This window comes from Carica papaya, chromosome 3 (assembly GCF_054855325.1).
Source record: "Carica papaya isolate Zhongbai chromosome 3, ASM5485532v1, whole genome shotgun sequence".
Classification (NCBI taxonomy): domain Eukaryota; kingdom Viridiplantae; phylum Streptophyta; class Magnoliopsida; order Brassicales; family Caricaceae; genus Carica; species Carica papaya.
The window spans coordinates 25,695,780-25,718,637 of record NC_142311.1 but is presented as its reverse complement, the minus strand read 5'-3'; the positions used below and the strand labels follow the sequence as shown (position 1 = coordinate 25,718,637).

General features: G+C 33.3%; 2 protein-coding genes across 4 annotated transcripts; one reads left to right on the top strand and one right to left on the bottom strand.

Moving 5' to 3' along the window:
• The first annotated feature begins 1,075 nt into the window (after nt 1-1,075).
• LOC110811402 (transcription factor MYB41-like) lies at nt 1,076-2,597 on the top strand. Its single transcript, XM_088216335.1, has 3 exons — nt 1,076-1,406; nt 1,491-2,271; nt 2,401-2,597. The coding sequence occupies exons 1-2, from the start codon at nt 1,144-1,146 to the stop codon at nt 2,269-2,271; spliced, it is 1,044 nt and encodes a 347-aa protein (XP_088072461.1). The 5' UTR covers nt 1,076-1,143; the 3' UTR covers nt 2,401-2,597.
• A 9,432-nt stretch (nt 2,598-12,029) lies between these two features.
• LOC110811403 (ENTH/VHS family protein) lies at nt 12,030-19,766 on the bottom strand. Of its 3 annotated transcripts, XM_088216333.1 has the most exons (15): nt 19,503-19,766; nt 19,354-19,410; nt 18,507-18,601; nt 18,218-18,269; nt 17,908-17,987; nt 17,743-17,821; nt 17,568-17,651; nt 17,310-17,455; nt 16,275-16,640; nt 16,055-16,096; nt 15,840-15,935; nt 15,602-15,759; nt 14,421-14,686; nt 13,024-14,053; nt 12,030-12,930 (listed from the first exon to the last, which is right to left on the bottom strand). In XM_088216333.1, exons 3-15 carry the CDS (start codon nt 18,539-18,541, stop codon nt 12,428-12,430), a joined length of 2,937 nt encoding a protein of 978 aa, XP_088072459.1. In that variant the 5' UTR covers nt 18,542-18,601; nt 19,354-19,410; nt 19,503-19,766; the 3' UTR covers nt 12,030-12,427. The 3 variants fall into 3 exon arrangements, with proteins under 3 accessions (XP_088072459.1, XP_088072460.1, XP_088072458.1); XM_088216334.1 differs by lacking the exon at nt 19,354-19,410 and having other exon boundaries at nt 18,507-18,635; XM_088216332.1 differs by lacking the exon at nt 19,354-19,410.
• Between the last annotated feature and the right edge of the window lie 3,092 nt (nt 19,767-22,858).

The window sequence follows — 22,858 nt, the reverse complement described above, 5'->3', positions numbered from 1 at the left end:
ATGAATACTTAATCTATCATGTATTACTTTAATGTAACTTGTGTCAGTGTGCCAAGTGTTGTTAAGTTTATGGTGCAAAAGTAATAATGTTAGGTGTGAGAAAGAGTAGTAGTAACGATATCAAAAGGTCCTCGAGAGTTTTCAAAAGAGGAAAGCATAAGGTAGGAAACCATTTGTTTATGATGATTTTTACTAATAAATATATTCAGTTAATAAAAGGTACATTAAAACGCTGAAGGCATTATCTTTGCTAACAACAATTATTTGTATATGTATAATTCTAGTAATAAAATAAGATTTGTTAGTAAAAATGACTCTTATTATATGTCCTTTTTCTTTGTAGTGATACAAGTAAAACAACATTAGTATAGTAATTTAAAAAATCAGTATGCTGCAGAGTCAAAACGCCCTGTATTCCTGTACATTATATTTTTTTTTTGCAATAAATTTATATATTCATTAATAGATATTTTATGTAAATCAATCACGACATCTCTCCAAATGATAATATATATTAGAGGATTGTGTCATTCGAATTTACAATTTTTTATAAAAGAATAGACATATGAGTCATTTAATTAACTGAGTGGTTGATTATTTATCTTAGTTACAAAAAATTCATCCTCCTCCTAACTATAATTCTTGCTTCTGCCATAGTTTGTATGGTTAAAACTGTACATAACGTAATTAATTTGAAATACTAAAGAAAAAAAAAAAAAGGGATAACATGTATGGTGTTTTGGGTTTATTTTGATCGCATAGGTGCAATAAAATTCAACTTTACCAGACTGAATGGAAATATTTTGTACCTAATCCTGATTTCTTGATGAAATCCATATTCAATTAATTTAGTTTTTTTCTTGCTTCCATCCAAGAAGGGTAGCTGGGTGATTATTTACTACAAATTAAGAAAGAATGAAAAAGACATCACCCTTTAATTTGAATATCACCTCGATAGCATGCACTTACGTATACATAACACCCAACATAATCACCCACTTTCTTGTCTCTGTGTATATGTGTGTGTGTATATATATATATATGATATGATATGATATGAGATGTGATGCTCAACAACGTGTCATATTATCTCTAACAAATTTAACTCATCTTCTTCGTTACTTAAAAGCGTATATAGATATAATGGGAAGATCGCCGTGCTGCAATGATGAGAATCTAAAGAAAGGGCCATGGACGGTGGAAGAGGATGAAAAGCTGACGGCTTATATCAACAAAAATGGTCTTGGAAGCTGGAGATCACTCCCCAAACTTGCTGGATTAAACAGGTGTGGAAAGAGTTGCAGGTTAAGATGGACTAATTATCTGAGGCCTGATATCAAGAGAGGCAAATTCTCTCAGGAAGAAGAAAAACTCATCATCAATCTCCATGCTGTTCTTGGAAACAAGTATAAACAGATACATATATACATATTTGTAGTTATATACACTTTATAATTATGTATAACATATAATTGGCATGGTGGGTGCAGGTGGTCAAGAATTGCAAGTCATCTTCCCGGGAGGACAGACAATGAAATCAAGAACTTTTGGAACACCCACATAAGGAAAAAGCTTCTGAAAATGGGAGTTGACCCTACCACCCACAAGCCCAGAATTGACCTGAATCATCTTCTTCTAGGTCTTTCTCATTTGATTTTTAATGCTGATGATCAGTTTAGCAGTATGATCAATTTGGAAACTGCCCTTAAGTTACAGGCAGATGCTGCCCAATTGGCCAAAACTCAACTTCTCCAAAACCTGCTTAAGTCCATTCTGAGTCCTACAAAGTTACCACCATACTTTCCTAATTTATCTCACAATTACATCAACAATATGACTGAACCAAATTGGAAACTACACAATGATCCAAATTGTAGCAGCAGCAACGCAACCACACCATTATTACAAGAAAATTATGATGAAGGTGAAGCTATGATGAATGAGCTATGGGCGTGTTTTGATCAGAAGGATGGAGCTCATCAATATTTATGTAATGAAAATGGAGAGGAAAATGAAAATCCAGTTTCCAAATTGGTATCAGGTGCTGATGATCAGGATTATAACAATAAAAATAATAATGATAATAATAATACAGATCAAATGGTTAGCAGCAGTACCCAGATGCCTCAGCTCTTATCTGCATCTTCATCCCCAACCTACGACATGTTTCAGACCACTTGTGACAACCTCATCATGGATGATGACGATGCAACCTACTGGAATAACATTCTAGATGATCACGATCAGTACTGTAATAAACTAATTAATTAGGTAATCACATATATATATATATATATATATATATATATATTTCTCCTCTTCTTCATCTTCATTTTCTTTTTATAATAGTAATTAATTATACTCGTAATAAGTTTTAACAATTCTGCTTAATTTTTGCAGCTTTACGATTTGAATTGCACCCTTTCTCGGGATAATACATACCAAACGATTGATACATGGAATGAAGATCGTACGTTAATAGCCACGGATGAAGAGATTTTTTATTTTATTTTTTATAAATTTATCATTTAGTTCTGGTATGTTTATATATTTATAAACTTTGTTCCATTGTATGTTAAGTTACGAACACTTTCCAATTGCATATGTAACAATCTTTCTCCAAATTAATAAACATTTTCTTCATTGTTTGGTTAATACATATATATAGCTAACGTGGGTACGTGAAATCCATGCAAATCAGGAAAGACACATATATAAGTTAGGTAATAAAAATAATTACCATTTATTTATTGATATTTAAAATATAAATACTTCAATTTATTTATATATTTTATTTAATTGATAAAATATATAATAAAAAAATAAAAATAATTCAATGTATCTGAAGAATCAATATTTGGTATTGAAAAGTTGTTAATTATATGAAATAGCAAAGGATTAGTAAAACTAAAATAATGGATTAGACCTGTTAATTAAAACGTCAATCATGTCGCCACGATTTCCAACTTCTTTCGGACATATACATTTGGTCTTAAGTGTAACATCAAAGAGTTAATATAATACACTAAGGAATATACCAATTTACTTTGATAATATTTTATATCGTTAATCAGTTATCGTTTAATTGTTGGATTGTAGTGTATTCTAGTAAGTAGAAGTCAGATAAATTAGTTACATTGTTGCGTATTAGGTATTTCATTTACGTATGGATCTAAGCCATTGACTGCTAATAGCTATAATTACCAACCTTATTATTATATTTTTTACTTCACGTTACCTTATAATAATTATAAGCTATATGTTTTCTTAACTTATGTGTTTATAAAATGTAATCAGGCTGTAAATAATTTAATTCAACGTATTTTATAATTACTTAATATAAATTTTTGACTTCTTTGCTTCACCATAACTTATTTAGGTCAGGGTGACATTTATTAAAAATATTAAGTTTACAAACTAAATCTGTCTTTGGTGTATAACTGGACCAAAAATGAACTAAGATAAAAATGTATCTATCCTAATTCTTTTAGTCCGGACTAACCAATATAACTAAGATATATGTTTGATTTAAACTCAATTCGATTTAAACCAAGTTATATTGAGTCTATTGAATTTCATTTGATCCAATCTATTTAGCGTCAAACAAGAAAATAAGATAAAAACAGGTTTTATCATATCAAAACTCAACCAGCCCCTATAAAATGCGAATTTAAATATGTTTTTAATCTAGGATATTTAAAATCTTTTAATAGACAGTGTTGGGTTTCGTGGGTTATTTAATCAGCAACTTATTCAATCATTATATTACACCAATATTAATATATCTATATATTTATACATATTATTTATTTTAAGAAGATACGAAGAAAAAAAATCAAGTAAATTACTTAAATACGAAAAATAAAAACTTTAAAAGTTAAGATTTTTATGATTATTTTTAAAGTTACTTTTGGTAATGTAATAAGTATAATATCAGTAAGAAAGTAAAAGAAAAACACCAAATAAGTGAATATTGTTCTCAACGTAAATACATTATATAAAAATAAATAAATCATTAACATTGTTGCTAATTATTGTTGTATAGCTTTAAAGGTATTATGGAGCTTTAACAAACGCAAGGATGTTTGCATTCATCAATTTTACTATGGACAATGATCTAATTTTACTATGATTATACATCCTTTCCAATAGATTTTTATATATTTCTTTGTGACTAAAATGATCTAGATTTTACAATAATAATTTATTTACCTTTATTATGAGCTAATTTTTTCCTCTTTAAATTTTTTTTTTTTTGTGTAAAAAAAAAAAAAGTATGCTAGATTTTAATAAAATTTTCTTCTTATTCAGAAACACAATACATTTACTTAAATTTAATTAAATTTGATCACAACATGTTGAGATTTAGCTAAATTTAATTATATGAATCTTATTGATACATTAGTAAATTAAATTTTTTATCTCATTAAAATAAATATTATAGATCAGCTACCAACAATCTATATTACTCTTACAAAATATGAACTTTACATTTTTAAAGATGTTTGAACTCGTAGTTTCAAAGAAAACATAAGAATTTTAACCATTATATAACCATGTTGTTATTTTTTTTTTTGCTCGGTAACTTAAAATTTCAATTTGTTGCAAGTTCGACAATTACTAAGATTATTTAACATGGATTATTATGTGAATTCACATGTTTACTAATTCTAAGCTTCTTAATGAAATTGATGCTTGTATCACTTTCTTATAGTGTAATGCTAGATACTTGAATCACCTAGATGTTAACTTTAAACTGGTTAGGAATAAATGAAGGAACTTTTCTACTTAATTGTAAAATCAAGAGAGACAGAGCAACAACTTAGAGACTTCACTTATGACTTTTATCAAACAAGTAATGAGTAGAAAAAAGAAATGATGAAGAACTGATCTTATCGTATTATTTCCAATCAGCAAATTTATACACCCAAGTTACAACCAGAAACCTACAAAATTAACAGCTAAATACCCGTGATAAACACATTCCTAAAATATCTACCACTCACCACTATCCATAAGACTAGGACAATTAATTTAAATAACTTAAAACATAAAAGAGCATGTGATTAAATAAAGAAAACATGTGACTTAGTAGTTTCTGTATTATATGTCATAGACTACACCATGTCTTATAAGGTAATGACTGGATCATATTTCTTTAAATCATATTTATTCGACTTAAGTAAAATAACTTAACTTCATTAATAATAAAAGAGTAGCAGAAACGTTACATTTCTTAAATACAAAGTATAAACATATCTACAAGATTCTAAATTTCTTTATTTATATTAATAAACAAAAATACGAAACAGTAACCTTAATATTAGAGTCTAGGCTTTAGAGATTTTCTCTGTATCATCGCTTACTCTGCAGCGGTATCTTCTGTATCTGAGGGGTGATAGGAGGGATGAGATAAAATATGTCAATAAGTAATATTATGAAATCACAATATAATACATGTAATATATAGTTTCTTTACACACAACAGAACATATATCATATTACCTTTCCAAAACATATACGAATCAAAAGACGAAAGCATAAATCATAAAACAGATGCATGTTGTATACTTCATCACTATTATGGATGATCAATCAGTTACCATACATTATGCATAGGCACATATACTTATCACTTGTTTCTCATGTAGCCGAACACAGAACGACATACATGAGTACGTTGAAACACTGCTACCCCCCCAAACACGAAATGGTTAAAGCACGCACATCAGACTGTTTTTCCATACACCCGAATACGAAACAGTTTTGTATGGGTATCCACTTATCACTTCGCCAATACACCGGAACACGAAAGGTTATGTACGGTCAGATTGAAGTCTAGCATAATGCACGTGCTTTCGGATAATTTCTTTCTATAATGAGTGATACACACATATCAAAATCACATTTCAAAAACACAAAGCGAAATAACATTTATAATGAAATAAAACTTTAACAAATACTTACTTAACAAATAGGAAAAACAAATTAAACATGTGCATATTTATACTGAAAATACGTAAAATACTTCAAAACTACGTAAGCTATAAATTCATAATATTCACTTATCTTAATTTTTTAGCAGTCATAGCCTTAATTCCGGTAGAGTTCTGCCTTTATTTATGACTTTTTTTAAAAAAATTCGATAGAGTTTCGAGACGATTTTTGGTCACTTTCTTGACTCAAAAATATCAAATACAATAATAAAAAACTAATATAAAAAATTAAAGAGAAACTAAACTTCAAAACTTAAGAAAAAAATTATATTTCTAACAGTTTATAGCTTCTTTTTTATCATGAACCTTATTCTTCTTCTCTTCGTCTTTCTTTGCTTTCACAAATTTAGCACAGTTTTTTCAAGGTTTTTATCTAAAACCTCTAAATACTCTTAAATATCATATACTTCGTACTCCTTTTCTTTTTTCACTTCTATGCTTCTTACTATTTTTCTCTCATTCAGAATGTCTCTTACTCCCTTCTCCTATCCCCTATTTATAGGAGTGGGGAGCCACAAGGAAAAAGCTGTCACCATTCTATTTTACTATTTCATCTAAAAGTTGTCACCTTTCATTATATCATTTCATTTAAAAGGTTACCACTCTTCACATATCATTTTACCTAAAAGGCCTTTTCACATGTCATTTCATCTAAAAGGTTATCACTTTTCACATGTTATTTCATTTAAAAGTTGTCATTTTTTGTTATGTCATTTTGTCTAATAGTTATCATTTTTTATTATACCAGTTCATTTAAAATATTCTCACATTTTCTCATGCTTATTCTAGCTCCTTCATTCTTATTTATCTGTTTTCTGTTTGACTCTACACTATGTTCTTAACCTAATTATATATTTTCAAACACATACAAAGCTAAATTAAATATATCAAATATAAGAAATTAACTCGAATGTATTTTTAAGCTATCACATTATATTTAACACTCTCTCATAATGCAGAAACTTACAAGACCAATTATTTGTCTAAAATATTTAAACTTTGCCAAAAGAAGAGCTTTTGTAAACATATCAGCTAGCTGGTCATTTTTATTGCAATATGCAATTTGTATGCTTCCTTTTGTCACCAATTCTCCAATAAAATGATGTCAAGTCTCGATATGTCTTGTGCAACTATGATAAATAGGATTCTTCGTCATAGCAATGGTGGACTGATTGTCACAATAAATGATAGTTGCCTCTTGCTTTTGCTTTATGTCTTCTAAATTCTTTGCAACCACACTGCCTGACAAGTTGCTAAAGTTACAGTAATGTAGTCAGTTTCCAATGATGATAAAGGTGTAGATGTTTGCTTTTTTGAGCTCCGAGATATGACACTTGATCCTAAACTAAAAACATATCATGTGGTACTTTTGCAATCATCAACACAACCTGCTCAATCACTATCCGAATATCCATGCAAATTCAAATTACCAACACTATAAAATAGACCATATGAAATTGTTCATCTCAAGTACCTTAACACTCTTTTTGCTGCCCTATCGTGTATCTTACTTGGTTTTTGTATAAACTTGGACAAAAGACTAGTAGCTTACAAGATGTCCGACCTAGTATTAGTGAGATATAGTAGGTTTCCTACCAAACTTTGATAAACATGAGCATCAACTTATTCTTCTCCATCTTTAGCACTGAACGTTTGATTAGTTGCCATTGGAGTTTTCACCATATTGCAATCTTTGCAACCACACTGCCTGACAAGTTGCTAAAGTTACAGTAATGTAGTCAGCTTCCAATGATGATAAAGGTGTAAATGTTTGCTTCTTTGAGCTCCGAGATATGACACTTGATCCTAAACTAAAAACGTATCCTGTGGTACTTTTGCAATCATCAACACAACCTACTCAATCACTACCCGAATATCCATGCAAATTCAAATTACCAATGCTATAAAATAGACCATATGAAGTTGTTCATCTCAAGTACCTTAACACTCTTTTTGCTGCCCTATCGTGTATCTTACTTAGTTTTTGTATAAACTTGGATAAAAGACTAGTAGCTTACAAGATGTCTGACCTAGTATTAGTGAGATATAGTAGGTTGCCTACCAAACTGTGATAAACATGAGCATCAACTTATTCTTCTCCATCTTCAGCACTGAATGTTTGATTAGTTGTCATTGGAGTTTTCACTATATTGAAATCTTTGCAACCACACTGCCTGACAAGTTGCTAAAGTTACAGTAATGTAGTCAGCTTCCAATGATGATAAAGGTGTAGATGTTTGCTTCTTTGAGCTCCGAGATATGACACTTGATCCTAAACTAAAAACATATCCTGTGGTACTTTTGCAATCATCAACACAACCTGCTCAATCACTATCCGAATATCCATGCAAATTCAAATTACCAACGCTATAAAATAGACCATATGAAGTTGTTCATCTCAAGTACCTTAACACTCTTTCTGCTGCCCTATCGTGTATCTTACTTGGTTTTTGTATAAACTTGGACAAAAGACTAGTAGCTTACAAGATGTCCGACCTAGTATTAGTGAGATATAGTAGGTTGCCTACCAAACTTTGATAAACATGAGCATCAACTTATTCTTCTCCATCTTCAGCACTGAACGTTTGATTAGTTGCCATTGGAGTTTTCACCATATTGAAATCTTTGCAACCACACTGCCTGACAAGTTGCTAAAGTTACAATAATGTAGTCAGTTTCCAATGATGATAATGGTGTAGATGTTTGCTTCTTTGAGCTCCGAGATATGACACTTGATCCTAAACTAAAAACATATCCTGTGGTACTTTTGCAATCATCGACACAACCTGCTCAATCACTATCCGAATATCCATGCAAATTCAAATTACCAACGGTATAAAATAGACCATATGAAGTTGTTCATCTCAAGTACCTTAACACTCTTTCTGCTACCCTATCGTGTATCTTACTTGGTTTTTGTATAAACTTGGACAAAAGACTAGTAGCTTACAAGATGTCCGACCTAGTATTAGTGAGATATAGTAGGTTGCCTACCAAACTTTGATAAACATGAGCATCAACTTATTCTTCTCCATCTTCAGCACTGAACGTTTGATTAGTTGCCATTGGAGTTTTCACCATATTGCAATCTTTGCAACCACACTGCCTGACAAGTTGCTAAAGTTACAGTAATGTAGTCAGCTTCCAATGATGATAAAGGTGTAGATGTTTGCTTTTTTGAGCTTCGAGATATGACACTTGATCCTAAATTAAAAACATATCCTGTGGTACTTTTGCAATCATCAACACAACCTGCTCAATCACTATCCGAATATCCATGCAAATTCAAATTACCAACGCTATAAAATAGACCATATGAAGTTGTTCATCTCAAGTACCTTAACACTCTTTCTGCTGCCCTATCGTGTATCTTACTTGGTTTTTGTATAAACTTGGACAAAAGACTAGTAGCTTACAAGATGTCCGACCTAGTATTAGTGAGATATAGTAGGTTGCCTACCAAACTTTGATAAACATGAGCATCAACTTATTCTTCTCCATCTTCAGCACTGAACGTTTGATTAGTTGCCATTGGAGTTTTCACCATATTGCAATCTTTGCAACCACACTGCCTGACAAGTTGCTAAAGTTACAGTAATGTAGTCAGCTTCCAATGATGATAAAGGTGTAGATGTTTGCTTTTTTGAGCTCCGAGATATGACACTTGATCCTAAACTAAAAACATATCCTGTGGTACTTTTGCAATCATCAACACAACCTGCTCAATCACTATCCGAATATCCATGCAAATTCAAATTACCAACGCTATAAAATAGACCATATGAAGTTGTTCATCTCAAGTACCTTAACACTCTTTCTGCTGCCCTATCGTGTATCTTACTTGGTTTTTGTATAAACTTGGACAAAAGACTAGTAGCTTACAAGATGTCCGACCTAGTATTAGTGAGATATAGTAGGTTGCCTACCAAACTTTGATAAACATGAGCATCAACTTATTCTTCTCCATCTTCAGCACTGAACGTTTGATTAGTTGCCATTGGAGTTTTCACCATATTGAAATCTTTGAAACCACACTGCCTGACAAGTTGCTAAAGTTACAGTAATGTAGTCAGCTTCTAATGATGATAAAGGTGTAGATGTTTGCTTCTTTGAGCTCCGAGATATTACACTTGATCCTAAACTAAAAACATATCCTGTGGTACTTTTGCAATCATCAACACAACCTGCTCAATCACTATCCGAATATCCATGCAAATTCAAATTACCAACGCTATAAAATAGACCATATGAAGTTGTTCATCTCAAGTACCTTAACATTCTTTCTGCTGCCCTATCGTGTATCTTATTTGGTTTTTGTATAAACTTGGACAAAAGACTAGTAGCTTACAAGATGTCCGACCTAGTATTAGTGAGATATAGTAGGTTGCCTACCAAACTTTGATAAACATGAGCATCAACTTATTCTTCTCCATCTTCAGCACTGAACGTTTGATTAGTTGCCATTGGTGGAACTAATAGCTTTGAGTTTATAATATTAATTATTAGTTATTAAATATGAGTTTGAAAATATAATTTTTTAACAAGTATAATTTAATAATTAAAAATGAACATTTCTAATAAATACTTATAAACTCAAACTTACAGCATCACCACCCTCTTTGAGTGCATCTTAACTCACCATGTGGCCGCAGTTGAACTATTCTGTGTTAGACCATGTTTCATTTATATATAAACATTTATACTAATTCCTATACTATATCTAGTTCTAGTTGGTGGCATTGCATAACCATATTTTTATTTGAATTACCTCCTTTCTCACCTTCAATTCTCTTGTAGGTTCCCAATTTTCATAGTAGAAATTCAAAATTCAATATAGAGTTGGAGATAGCTTAAGTATAAAAATTATTATTTGAAAAGTCATTGATTCTAATTGTTCTGTTCATTTATTTGGAAAATTTTTTTTTTTTTTTAAAATAGATCTAGTTTATAATAAAGATTTATTATAAATTAAGATATAACATTGATTGAAATTAAAGAATTAAATTGATAATTTAATGTAACATGATCTTTTTATTATACATGTATTATATAATATACATAATACAAAGGAAATGCAAAAACGATTAGGTATTGTAAGGCTCAACTTCTCATCTTTTGACTCCTGGGCTAACAACAACAGAAATTTGGATGAACAAAAACCAAATTCACTGCGTAGTAAGTGGCTGAAAATTAAAATTTAACTAAACGTTATGTTTAACCATTATATAATTAAAAATTTTACAAAAATAAAAATTGTCCAATTAAATTTTTTCTAACTGCATCGCAACAGTTATACAAATGACTTTCTAACAAAAATTTCTGTTGAATTTAAAATTGACTGAAAATTCCTAAAAAAAAAAAAACTATTTTAAATAAAATAAAAGTAATATCCCAATTGTATTATCATCTAATTGAAAATATAGCTATCATAATTCTACTAATTGTCTAATTAACTATATTGTAACTAAAATTATTTAATTAAAAATTTTGCAGTAATTATAATAATTTAGTTAAAAATAATAATTTATCTAATTAAAAATTTTAATGAAATTAAAAGTGTGTATTTGAAATTTTATTATTCAAATAACTAAATAAAAAGTATTATATTTTTGTTAATTTTTTAATTTACGTAAAAACTATACTAGAATTAAAAAAAAAAATTATATATACTTAATCTTCAAATGTATTGTAAACATTTTATTCATAGTTTGTTACTTTGATTGAATAATTAAAATATTTAATACAAATATGTTTATGAAATTTGTAAAAAACTTTAGATTACAAAATATTTTTTCAAATTCAATTTTTTCAGTTAAAACCAAACCGACTAGTTGAGTAACTTCAGTTTGTAAGGATAGTTGTTTCTCAAAATTAGATTTTCTCAATATGTGAATATTTTCACCAAAAAAAAAAACTAAATACACATCCCCTTAATGGATCCCACATATATACCATAGTGCAAAGCAAAAGCTAAAATTGAATCCGGACTTCTAATGCTCATTTCCACTCCCTCAGAGGCAACCAACAAGGAAATTTAAAGGAACAAAAACTGGATTTATTGTGCAGTGAGTACCAAACACACAGAAACATATATACCAGATGAAAGAATATATAAATGCGGAGAGATAGGCAACCCAAGAAAGGTTATCCTCAATAATACAAATTTCACAACAGCTCAACCAGCAATGAACTAACACAACTCCTATTACCCAAGAGCGTGGAGCAGGTATAGTAACCAATGGGGTTAAAGTCACCGTGTATCCGCTAGCTTTCTGAAAATTTATCCTATCAACCAAAAATACAACTCTTTGACCATACACAAAAGTACACCAACCTTAATAGTTGCAGTCATCAGCTTGCTGTGCCAGTTGTTTCATCTCAGAACAAGCTCCATAGTGTTTATAACTTCAGTTTATCATAACAGTGTGGTTTTATCTGTATCCACCACCATATGGCTGTTGTGGAGCATAGCCACCAGAACCCATCATGGGGTTGTAACCACCAGGCATGATGGAACCAGGAGTCCCAGTTTGTGGTTGCATTGGTGCCCCTCCCATATTCATTCCCATGCCTACGTTCATACCCATGTTCATCCCCATTGCCATGCCCATTGGTGGATTCATATTTCCATAGCTGCCTCCCATACCCATGCCAACACCTGGACCACCGCGCATGCCCATGCCCATACCCATACCCATGCCCACGCCCATGCCCACGCCCATGCCCATGCCCATGCCAGAGCCTATCATCGGATTTGGTGGAGGTCTAAGACCGCTAGCACCAGTGCGACCTAATCCAGAACCAGATCCCATGGCCTTGCCCATTGTTACGGTAGATGTTACTGGGGTGGCCGCAGGTTGTTTTTCCATCCTCTTTTCTTTCCTATTAATCGCATCAAAATCAACGCCAATGTCTGCCAACGGATTTATTTTAGCTGCAGAAAAGGTTAATGTTATTTCACATATAATAATATATAAACCTGAAGATTTTTTAAAGAAAAAAACTATAGAAAAATGTAAGCACTCACGCCCGGAGATATTCAAATTGACTAGTCCCCTACTCAATGTATCTGCCCAAACTGTTGACTTGGGCTCAAATTTCGGTCTAGATGATTGAGGAACTGTAGCAAGTGGTCCTGATGAAGATGGAACAGCTGGCTGTGATACCACTGAAGCATTTGATCCTGTTTGTGAAAAGAAGTTACCTAGGACATCATTGTTGTGTTGTGCAGATGGTCCTGTTGGATGCAAAGCCAATGATGTTGCAGAACTAGGCTGTGCAAGGAAGTTTCCATTGTTAAGCTGTGCACCTGGTCCAATTGTAGTATGATGTGAAATTTGTGAAGTCACTGAGGCTGGAGAACTTGGTGGAAGGAAGTTTCCACCGTTAAGATGTGAGGCTGTTCCAGGTAACATATGCTGTGGAATCTGAGTGTTCACAGGATTCAAAGAACCTTGTTGCGGAAGGAGGTTTTCACTGCTAACCTGTTGAGGTCCTGTTGGATTCTGAGGTAGAGAAGACACATATGAATTCACAGGAGCAGAACCTCCCTGCGGGAGGTAGCTCCCACCACTAAACTGTGCAGTTTGTCCAAATGGAGTTTGTGGGCCCATGTTTGAGGCTACTGAAGATACCGAACCTGCCTGTGGGTGAAAGCTTCCATACATGTCAGAACGTGGTTGTGCCGGTTGGGCAGTTGAGGCTGAAAATGCTGGCTCAGAATAAACAGCAGAAGAAGGTACAGAAGGTGGGAGGATGTCTGCCAGAATATCAGTTTCCTGCAGGGGAGGTGTTGACAGTTCTTGAGGCAAGAACTGTGAGTTTACCGAAGGAGGTTGAACATTGGAGATACTGGGTGCTGGGTATGTAATAGCTGAAAAGGAGTCCCCAAAGCCAAAGTTATCATTTGTGTCCACTTTTGAGGCTGGCAACTGGGTATTTTCCACATGGTCCGCAGTTGCCTGGAAAGGAGCCATGGCTTTCTGCTGTTGAGTTGGGTCGGTGGCAGTAGAAGGGATAGCCTTAAAAGGAGTGTCTCCAAATGGATCTTCAAATGACTGCATCAAAGACAACTATTTTAAACCCAATGATGACCAACTGAATTTGAGGGGGTTAGCGGGGACATAATAATTAGTTAGAACTACAGATGTGGAAAAATAAACAAAACATAAAAGAGAAGAGGCATTCACAAGTGGCTCATATCTACTTCAAGAAGGGCAAGACATAATATTTGGAAATATTGGAAATGTCCTTCCAATTAGTATTAGTTTCAACCTCGTCACTATGTTAAGGGAGATCAAGTTCATCACTACATAAAGGGAGACGGAAGCAAAAAGAAAACATGTGGCACCGTGAAGAAAGGGTGCGATCCAGAGTGACTTTAACCCCATTAAAACATTTCTTAAGCAAGTAAACCATACATACCTGAGTCGTCTGAGTTGTAGAAAATGCAGGTGCGAGGCCAGAGTTTGCATGAGCATCAGCTTCAGAGGTTGCAGGTAAAACTGGCATAATAGCCAGTGGATTTGAAGAAAATGAATCTGACAGAGAACCAAGTAAGTCCATTTCAGCACTATTTGCAGAAGGGCCAGATGCAGTAGCTGTGGGAGAGGGAGATATATTAGGAATAGCTGTAGAAGAGACAGATGCATTAGGAGCAGCAGTGGAAGCAGCAGCAACAGGGGAAGCAGCTGTCAAGACAAAGAAAGTTCAGTCATTTTTGTGTACTACAGTGATGCTGAGAGGACCTTATAAAACCTATCTTCATAGAGCGAAGTGAAATGACAAGCTAAAAGTACAAGCTAACAGAATTCACTGACCAAAAGCTTTTTCCTGAATGATTGTAATACCTTCTTCATCATGATGTGAGGTTATGCACAGTAATTGAGCCACAGGCCAAGGCAGGAGTAACTAAATGAGGTTTCTCTTACCATGAACAGCCACAAGTATGTTTCTTTTTAAGTAAAAAATTAGAACAGTATATAAAGGCACCAAGGCTGTGCAACCCGATGCAAAACCTTTACCAATCTATCAAAATGTCAATCGCATCTCTAAAGTCCTCATATGTATAATGTAAATGATCCCTAATCAAAAAAGTCTAGAGTCCGGAACCAAACATCTTAGTTTACAAGTATGTTTAATAATAGTTATTAAGCTTTAGTTTATACCCCTTCAAAAGGCCTTCCATTTCCTTTCTTCCAACTTACCCATACGGTAGGGGGAACAGCTACAAGTATGTTTAATAATAGTTATTAAGCTTTAGTCCATCATAGCTGAAGAAACAACGAATACAGCATCCACGACCCAACATCTATGATTCTTGTAGTGTAACACATCTTATCCCAAACACAGCCCAAAAACAATTATAATAATAATAATAATAATAATAACAATAACAACAAATGAGGAACTGCTCAAGTACTTACAATTTCTTTTTGTTCTGGAAAGGATTTTGTTCTTATCTTTACAGCAAATAAAACATTTTAGGGAGAAAATGATTCCAGTATTGCGTGAATGTCAATCAAGAAAAAAGTTTCATCTCAACTTCATCTCATTTTCAGTAATATCTTGGATATTAATATTTCCATATTATTACAAGTAGATACCTGAAATGGGACTGCGGGGGTCAAATTCATCAGAAGCCCCAACTTCCTGGTGGGTGGGGGATGCCGAACCCACTAAAGCAGCAGGTGCTTGGATTGGATTATTGCTTGCAGGAGGAGAAGCAGCTCTGGGAGCAGGCACTGCTGCAGTCTCTTCACCCCTTTGATCAGAAGGACAATCAGAATTGAAGACATTATTACAAATAATATCTTCACCAACTTCTAAAGACAAAACTGATACCTTTCACTGTAAACAGGGCTTCGTGATTCGCTAACTGCTTCTTCATAACTAGGTGGAGCACCAATGTTTTGCTCAGAAAACTTGCGCTCAAGTCGTCTACCAATAAATACCAATGGATGAAAGAAAAGAATAAAAAAAAAGTTCTTAAGTAAATAAGTTTCTAACAAAGCCTTAAAATGTTAACAAAAGCAAGAACTCGTATGTTTAGAATTTACCTTCCATCTTGAGATTGATCTTCAGCTCTGGCACCACTGCCCCTGCAGAAAATTAAGTTCGTAGAAATTTAAATTGATTGATAAGCATATCCCATATTGAAGAAATTAAAGTACCTTCTTTTTTAAGCCAAGCCACTAAATTCAGGAATATTTAAGCAAAATAATATAAAACTTGAATAAAAGGTGAAATATCAAGTTCCCAATAGAAAATGAAACATACCGAGATGATGATTGACCATCATCATCAAAAGCACGATCTCTGTCAGAGCTCCGACTTCTTGATCCATATTGATAGTCATCAACACTTCTACTTCTTCCCCGATAATCATCATCCCTAAAACCTTCTCTGCCGTAATGTTCTTCATAATCTCTACCATAACGATCTCTATCCCGACCGTACGAGTCCCCATATCTGCCTCGGTCATCATCCCTATAGCCATACTCTCTTTCTCTCCCATAACCATTCTGTTCTTCATCTCTACCATAGCGGCCTTCATCGCGATCATAATCATATCTGTCACCATATCCTCCAGAGCTTGAATATGAACCAGGCCTATACATTCCACTTGCTGCTGAGCTGCGAAATCTGTGATACAAGGTGTCAAAAATCCCACAAGAATTTAAATTCCTATTGAAGGATAGAAATTAGTAGCTCACTGCTTATTTGAAGATGTATTTATCATGAGAAAGGGAAAAACCAAACAGAAGATAGCACTCAAAGCTACAGGAGGAAAAATACAGATGCCATTTACACAAAATGAAACTTTAACAAGAGTGCAATAAATCAAGCTATGTTTGTCTGAAGTGATGAAGATAAGATTATATATAAAATATACTTCCATGCGTATAACTTCATATACAAGTTGATAACAAAAATGAAAGAATCAATGGCAAAACAAACGTGTAAAATGCTACAGTAACTTGCCAGCCTGAAACAATGTCAAACATAGATGTTCATTTGTATATGAAGAAGCAAAGGGCCTCAGGCATACCCAAGTGCAGTTACACTTAGGATACTGAAATTAAAAACAGTGAGACAAGCAGTTCAGACTAAGACAGCAGATAACTGCAGTGAAAAATTATAAGTGGAAAAGGGATCATATTGTAATCAACTCTGAACTCAATTGCGCATCATTTAGCTTGATGGTACAAAAACCAGCAGAAAAGTAATTTAAAAACAGAGATGCGCACCCAGACAGAGAGAAAAGACATAAAAAAATCAACTGTTGCCAACTCTTTCAGGGAGAAGACTCACTTGTCTCGGTTAGCGGCAGCCTTCTGCCGAACTTCAAATATTTTTTCTTTGTCATTCACTAAGACCACAAGGCCCTGAGATTTCTTTCTAACATTGTTACCCTGATCCCTTCCACTGGAATCAATATATTGGAAGTCGGACAAAGTCTGCAAATTGAAAAAGGCATTTTGTTAAAACAAATAATTTGTAGGTGCTAATTTACTTGAAGTTCTCATTGGTGCAAATAATTGCAAGATTGTGTAAGGAAATGAACATTACAGATATTTGATAAGCATGTTCTCTAATCTCATCTATGACCCGCTCTGACCCATGAGCTACCAGGTATTCCAAAACAGTCAAGGCCTGAAGCGCAATATAAAGAACTTTTCAATACAGTTGTTACAACAATATGTGGGGAAATAGTGTAGACCCAAGACATGTTGACATTCTTAACCTTGTAGACATGTCGCCAATTCTTTCCAGTATCGCTAATCCTTTTCCATACTACTGCCATAATCATCTGGTATTCATGACTGCATGAATTTTGATCAATTTAACTCCTATCCATTTTATTTAAAAAAAAAAGTGGCAAAGCACCCATAGAGCGTTTATTGCTTACTAATTTCTTGTAGCTTGCGCAATGTCTGCAAGAAGAGATCCATGAGGACCCCAAGGCTCATTGCTAGTAGCATCAAGGACCTGGGGAAAAACAAAGACAAGTAGATAACATTAAAATCACATAATCATATTGTCAAAACATTCCAAAGACCAACTCTCAGACAAGGAACAGTAGCCCCAAACAAACTTCCATTACATTTTAAATATACCTATACAGTACTGCCACCCACTAATGCTCTATAGGTCAATGATAACATGTCAGCGTAAAATTCCTAAAAGAGATATTGTTTAAAAATGTGTTGAATCTTTACCTTCTGCTCTATTCCAGGAACCTTGAGCACTTTCTTGTTGACCTCTCTCTTACTGCAAGACAGAAAAAGAAACCAAATATATTGAAAAAAGTTCTGTTACAAGAAGCCGTTTAACGGCAAAGTAGTATATGAATATAAGTAAACTGGCTCTGAATCCTATCATCACTCATCATCGAGGGTCATCTAAAAATCAAGATACCATCCTTCTCACACCAACTTTTCTAGTAAGGAATGCTAGCAATATATATGACGCATTAAAGTAAATGAAACTAAATTTTGAATTACTTACAGGTCCCTAACAGTCTGACCAATGACCTTCTTCATCTTCAACAGCACTTAAAGCAAGCCACAATGTTGTTAAAACAGTAATGGAACTCCCCAAACCTATATGGAGCATGCACAAACCCCTTTTAAGGCACTGCTTAAAGAAAATATAATTGATTACGCTGCAACTGGTTGGTAAGAACTACGGAAAAGACAATAAATTCAATTTGAGACTTAAAACAAACACGCAGATCCTCATTTTTACAACAATTTCCTCAGTTATTTAATAGAAGTAACAATACAGAATTTTGTAAATCATAAGTCACAACCACACAGAATGAAAGTAAAAAAATGTACTCAAAACAAAACCTTCAATGAAGGTATAAAAATGTGCAGAGATAGAGTATGAATAAATACTAAATCTAAAACAACAAAAATGAAAAGAAAACACTGAAATCTTCAAAGAAATCAAACCAAGCAAGGAAAACCAGTATCAATTAATTGAGTTTGTGCATTAAGCGTAATCAAATGTAGTTATGCTTGAATTGAACACCTAATTCAATGAAATGAATATTTGCAAAAAGTAAAACATGCCTAATTCAGTGAAGTAAAATATAGAAGAGCTTAAACTGATGCACGCAGCAGGTTTACCAAAAACTATGTTTTCAATTGAACCAGATCTCAAGAAACTAGGCAGATATTAATTCAAGGCATTCAATCGAATGCTTCGTTTGCAATACAACAAAACAATTCAATATCAACTAATCTAGAAGGATGCCATGAAGTGAATTAGAAGAAGGTGCAAATTTCAAATCAATGAACAAACTGATCAAAAAGAAAAGAATAATAAAAGAAAAGGAAGAATCACTCACCTAGCAAGTACAATCAACCAAAATCGTAGAATCATAAATAGATTCAGGTAAATTGAGCTAGAAGTTAAACATAAAATTAGATCTGAAACGAAACCAAAAACAAAAAATACGGCAAACTCAGATCTGGTTGAAAGAAAAGGAGATCGTACCTGATGCAATGGGAACCGAAACACAAATTGAAATCCAAGGACGAATTCGATTATCAAAATGACTCCGTACTGCAGAACAGAGAGAAGCGAGGAGAAGAGAGAGAATAGAAGAGAAGAGAGATGAAAAGAGGAGCGGAAAGTGCGAAGAGCTCCTCAGAAATCGTTTGGTGTGGGAATTAGATATTGAAATGAAACAAAGAGGCGTTCGTTCTCTCAGTTTGATTTCGCTCTCTTTATTTCCGGGTTAAGCGAGAGAAACACAGAGCGCATAAATAAATTAATATAATAATTGCTATTTAAAAAAAAAAAAAAAAAGACAGCCCAACCTATACGCAGAATATTGAGGGTTGCAACTTTTTGTTTTTTATTACTAGAAAATTACTATTTCGGAATCATGATTTTATAAAAGACTCATTTAATAAAAATATATTTTATAAACAATACGTATTTTTAAGTTATATTTTTTAAAAATTAAATTTATATTTTAAATTATATAACTTTAATAATATTTCCAAATTTCTCTTCGTTATTTTTCCATATGGTATGATTTTTGGATTATTAATAATATATGTTTATAAAATAATATTGTATTTTTATTTATAATTCATCATTTTTTATTTTATGGTTTACTATTACTCATTTTAAATCAGTTATTTTTCTTTTATTTTATTATTTATTTTCTATTTATTAATTCAATTACTTATTCTATATATTTTCTGTACTTTGGCTTATATATTGATAGCATACCGTTGATTTATTTATTAAATAATTTTCTATTTTTTGTAGTTTTTTGTAATTTTGTAAGACAATAATTTGTTGTTTAAAATTAAAAAATAATATTTTTATATAAATGTAGTTTATCTTTCTATTTTTTATGTAAATTTATATTTTTCTTTTTTGTAAATCTATTTTATATTTTTAAATACTTTAAATTTGATTGTATTTTTTGTTATTTAATATCAATTTTATTATTTTACGCATTTTCTTTAAAAACTAAAAAAAAAGCAACAAAAACATGCAATTTTGACAATTCCATTAGCTTTTTAAAAAAATAATAGAGTTTTTAGTTTAAATACAAAAATAGCTCACGTATTTTCTCTTTATCAAAATATTTTGTATTATTTTCATGTTTAAATATATTTTATACTCCTAAAATATGTTTAAATAAGTTTTAAATACTAAATTTATGTTATTACTATCAGCTGAGCTACTATGTGCTCTAACATTTGATAAACATGCCCGAGTGGCTTCCACATAACCATTATACTTGCAATGTTTTTTTACACCTACTTTGACTAAAAATCTAAAGTATAATTGTAAAGACCTGGGATTTGAATGAAAATAAAGTCATAAATTAAATGCAGAATTGAAATAATAGAATTAGAGTTTACATCCTTACACAATATTTTAGAATACCTAATAAGGTTACGGGAATATCCTTTCTAAAAGAACAAACAAAAATAAAAAAAATAAACGAAAGATATAAGCAATCCTATGACGACCTTCACTAGCTTTTGAAGGGAGTCCAGGTGGTGAACTATTCACAACTTCCTTATTAATCAGGATCTGGATCTTGATCCTCTTTATATGAAATAGGTAATGAATTGGTGAGTTACACTAACCTAATAAGAATATTACATTAATCATATATACGAAAAATTGAAGATTGGTAAAAATAAGAAAAATAACCAATTGAGCCTTTAATTTAATGTAAATTCATTTACTATAAAGAAAGCCATTTATTTCATATCTGTATAACAAGACTTTCTCAACAATAACTTATAAAAATTCATATTAATGCACTATTATTTATCATATAGAAGATAATAAGAAACGATCATTTTATATTTTTACCCGTTTACCAGTGCCCTTGGGGTCCATATGGATGTTCTCGTACTCGTGAACCCAATATCCAATTAAACAGTAATTGGTCATCCCCACACCCCGTTCGGTGTGGGTGCCAAACATGTCACTTGTAACACCCAAAATATTTTTTTATATTATTTTTATTTTTATTTTTTTTTTGTATTTGAATTTTTTAGATTTTAATTTATTTTAATTTAATGAAAATAAAAATAATAATAATGATAAAATTGAGTAAAAATATTATTTGGATTTAATTGAAATTATTTTGGGAAAAAGAGGTGAAAATTTGGATTATAGAGATATTTTTGAAAAGAAAATCAGAAACCAGGGGGTCAAAACGCAATTTAGAAAAGTTGTGTCACGTTAGCAGCCACGTCAGCAGCCCGGTCAGCAGCCCCGGCCAACCAAGACACGCCGCGTGGCAAGGAAACGCTGACACGGGACGGGCCATGTGGGCGATCCGCGTGCGCGCGATCGGACGACCCAGATCTGTTCCCCCGCGCACGGACGGCCCAGATCAAACGTGCGGATGGACGGTCCAGATTTCACGCGTACGAACGGCCCATATTCAATCAGGCACGGGCGGCCCAGATCGCATCGCTATGGACGGTCCAGATTTAATCTCAATTAAATCACGATCGGACGATCCAGATTTAATCTTGATGAACGGTTGAGATTAAAAGGCAAATGGTATAAATAACCCCATCCACACCTGACCACAAAACCCTAGCCACCAGTGCCTCGCCGGAGAAGAAGAACCAGACGCCGTAGGAGCCGGCCGCCGCACCAGAGAAATTTTCGACCGCCAATCGAGGTAAATTTTCTCCATCTGGCTCGTTTTTCGATGCTGAATCTGCTTATGGCCAAACAGCCGAAAAACCCCGCCGAAGTCCGGCGCCGCCACCGCGACTCCCCTCTGTTTTTGCCTCCGATGAGGCCCTTCCCGGCCTCCGTTCGATGCAAATTTTATACCACTGTAATCACCGTTCTTTTCTCTACAAGTTGATCGGAGTCAAACATTAAAATGCGACTCACGCTGGAGGAGCCGCCGCACCCGAGAGCACCGCCGCTAGTAAGTCTCGGTTTTTCTTGATTTTTTGGCCCACCGAGGGCCCTAGGGTTATTTTATCGCAGAGACCAATGCAAGTTTGGCCGAATTCGGTCGAAAACGGCCAACCTGAGGCGGATCGCCGCCGCAGGCGGCAGCGCCGTCGCCGGAGCACGGCGGAGCCGCCGTGCTGGAATTCTGATATTGGCAGAAAGGGGCCATAGGTCTGATTTGGGATTTTTTGGGACACGTGCAGGTACCGGTAGTGCGTTTTAGTTTTCCAAAAAAAATTCAGAAAAATTAGGGACAGCCCGTAGGAGTACTGTAGAGTCGATTTCAGACCCCGAAACAAGTAAGGACCCCTCACCATATTTCCTATCATGGTATTAAAGCTAAATAAATAATTAAACTGTACTGTGTGACTTTATAGATGTATAATTGA